Source organism: Plasmodium gallinaceum (genome assembly GCF_900005855.1).
Source record: "Plasmodium gallinaceum strain 8A genome assembly, contig: PGAL8A_v1_53, whole genome shotgun sequence".
In the NCBI taxonomy this organism is placed as follows: Eukaryota; Apicomplexa; class Aconoidasida; order Haemosporida; family Plasmodiidae; genus Plasmodium; species Plasmodium gallinaceum.
This window is the reverse complement of record NW_021628210.1, coordinates 452,779-454,488: the sequence shown is the minus strand read 5'-3', so window position 1 is coordinate 454,488 and position 1,710 is coordinate 452,779. Positions and strand designations below refer to the sequence as shown.

The following is a 1,710-nucleotide window of genomic DNA, read 5'->3' as shown; positions in this document are numbered from 1 at the left end:
GCATCAGATCAAGAAATGCAAAATAATGCCGATCCTATAATGGATATAATTGCGACAGCTCCTAGTGATTCATTGTATTTTATTGAACGAATAAATCTCATATCAGCAATAATAAGTATGAGTACATCATTTCCATATTTAACATATTTAATTATATATTGGAATGATTGTTCATGTAATGATATTTTAAGATGGTGGATTGTTATTAACAGTATTTTACAATTAATACAAGCTCCTGTAAGATTTTTCTTATATTTTTTGTTGAGAAAATATAAAAGGGAAAATGAAAGAATGCATATTCACGCGTAAGAAATAAAATTTATGACAAGAGAAAAAAAAAAAAAAAAAAATAGCATATGTTATTTGTTAAGATAAATTCTTTATATATATATAAATTTATATTTATATTTTATGTTTTAAATTATAAATATGTTTATATGAAAAATATTTAAAAATTAATTTGTTAAAATATAGTTAAAATTGATAATTCATCTATTCACATATTAAAATAATAGATGATTATACAATGATTTATATTTATAAATATGAAAGTTAAAATATTGATGTAACCATTTTATAAGTTTCATGAATAAATATAGTTATATAAATGTAAATATTTAAATACAATTGTATAAAATATTGATATATAAACACATATTTGTTATTAACTATTAGTTGTAATTAAACTGTCAAATGCATAAAAATATAAATAGAAATATATCTTTATATATTTTTATAATTATTATTTAAATATATTTTCCTTATATATATATATATATATATATGTGTGTATATAATTATTTTCAAAATCATTTTTATTTATATATTCATTTATATACCAAAAAAAAATTTTTTTTTTTTTTTTTTTTTTTATTATACATATATAGTCTAAGAAGATTAACTAGTTCAAAGGGATGGAAATTAAGTAAAAGATTTAGTTTATTAAATTATTTGTGGTTTATAACAGGAACAGTCGTAATGGTTGTTACACGAAAATATACAAAAAATTTTTATCTTTGGTTTATATCATGGACTATTATTTTGTCATGCATATTTAGAGTATTTTTCACGATTATTTGGTTTTGTTTTTTCTTTCCATATAACCAGAATGTACCAAAAAAAAAAAAAGGAGTACCGAAACAATTTTTTTCTGAAGTACATTCTTTTAAATATTCCCCAGATATGAATTTAAAAAATGAATCTTGTTCTATTTGTTTGTCGGAATTTGTTGAAAAAGAGGATATTATTCAACTGAATTGTTTACATGATTTCCATACTAAATGTGCAAAAAAATGGTTATCACAAAGAAGACAATGCCCTTTGTGCCAAAGAGACGTTATGAAGGGAAATTGATTGAAAATGAAGAAAATGTTTTATTAATATTATGAATTTATATATGTTTAGGTGTAGATATATAGATATATTTATAAAATGATTTATATTTATTTTTTTTTATATTTTAACTTTTTTTTTTTTTTTTTTTTTTTTGATCTGTACATATTTATTTTTTATTTTTAATTATTTTTTTAAAATTCGCATAAATATCTCTTATATTTGAAAGGGATTTTTCTTAACTAGTTTTTTTAAATATGTATTTATTAACAATAATATTTTAAAATATTTTTTTTTCTTTAATAATAAATGTATTCTTATAAATTCCATTTTGTGCTTATGAGAATATTTAGAGTATTCTATAATAATAATTTACAT

At 18.7% G+C, this 1,710-nt stretch overlaps 1 protein-coding gene across 1 annotated transcript; it reads left to right on the top strand.

Moving 5' to 3' along the window:
* PGAL8A_00077200 (RING zinc finger protein, putative) lies at positions 1 to 1,353 on the top strand (the record flags this gene model as incomplete). The annotated part of the gene is made up of 2 exons (XM_028670100.1): positions 1 to 305; positions 888 to 1,353. Coding segments are annotated over 2 exons (771 nt in total), but the record flags the coding sequence as incomplete, so codon positions are not given.
* Between the last annotated feature and the right edge of the window lie 357 nt (positions 1,354 to 1,710).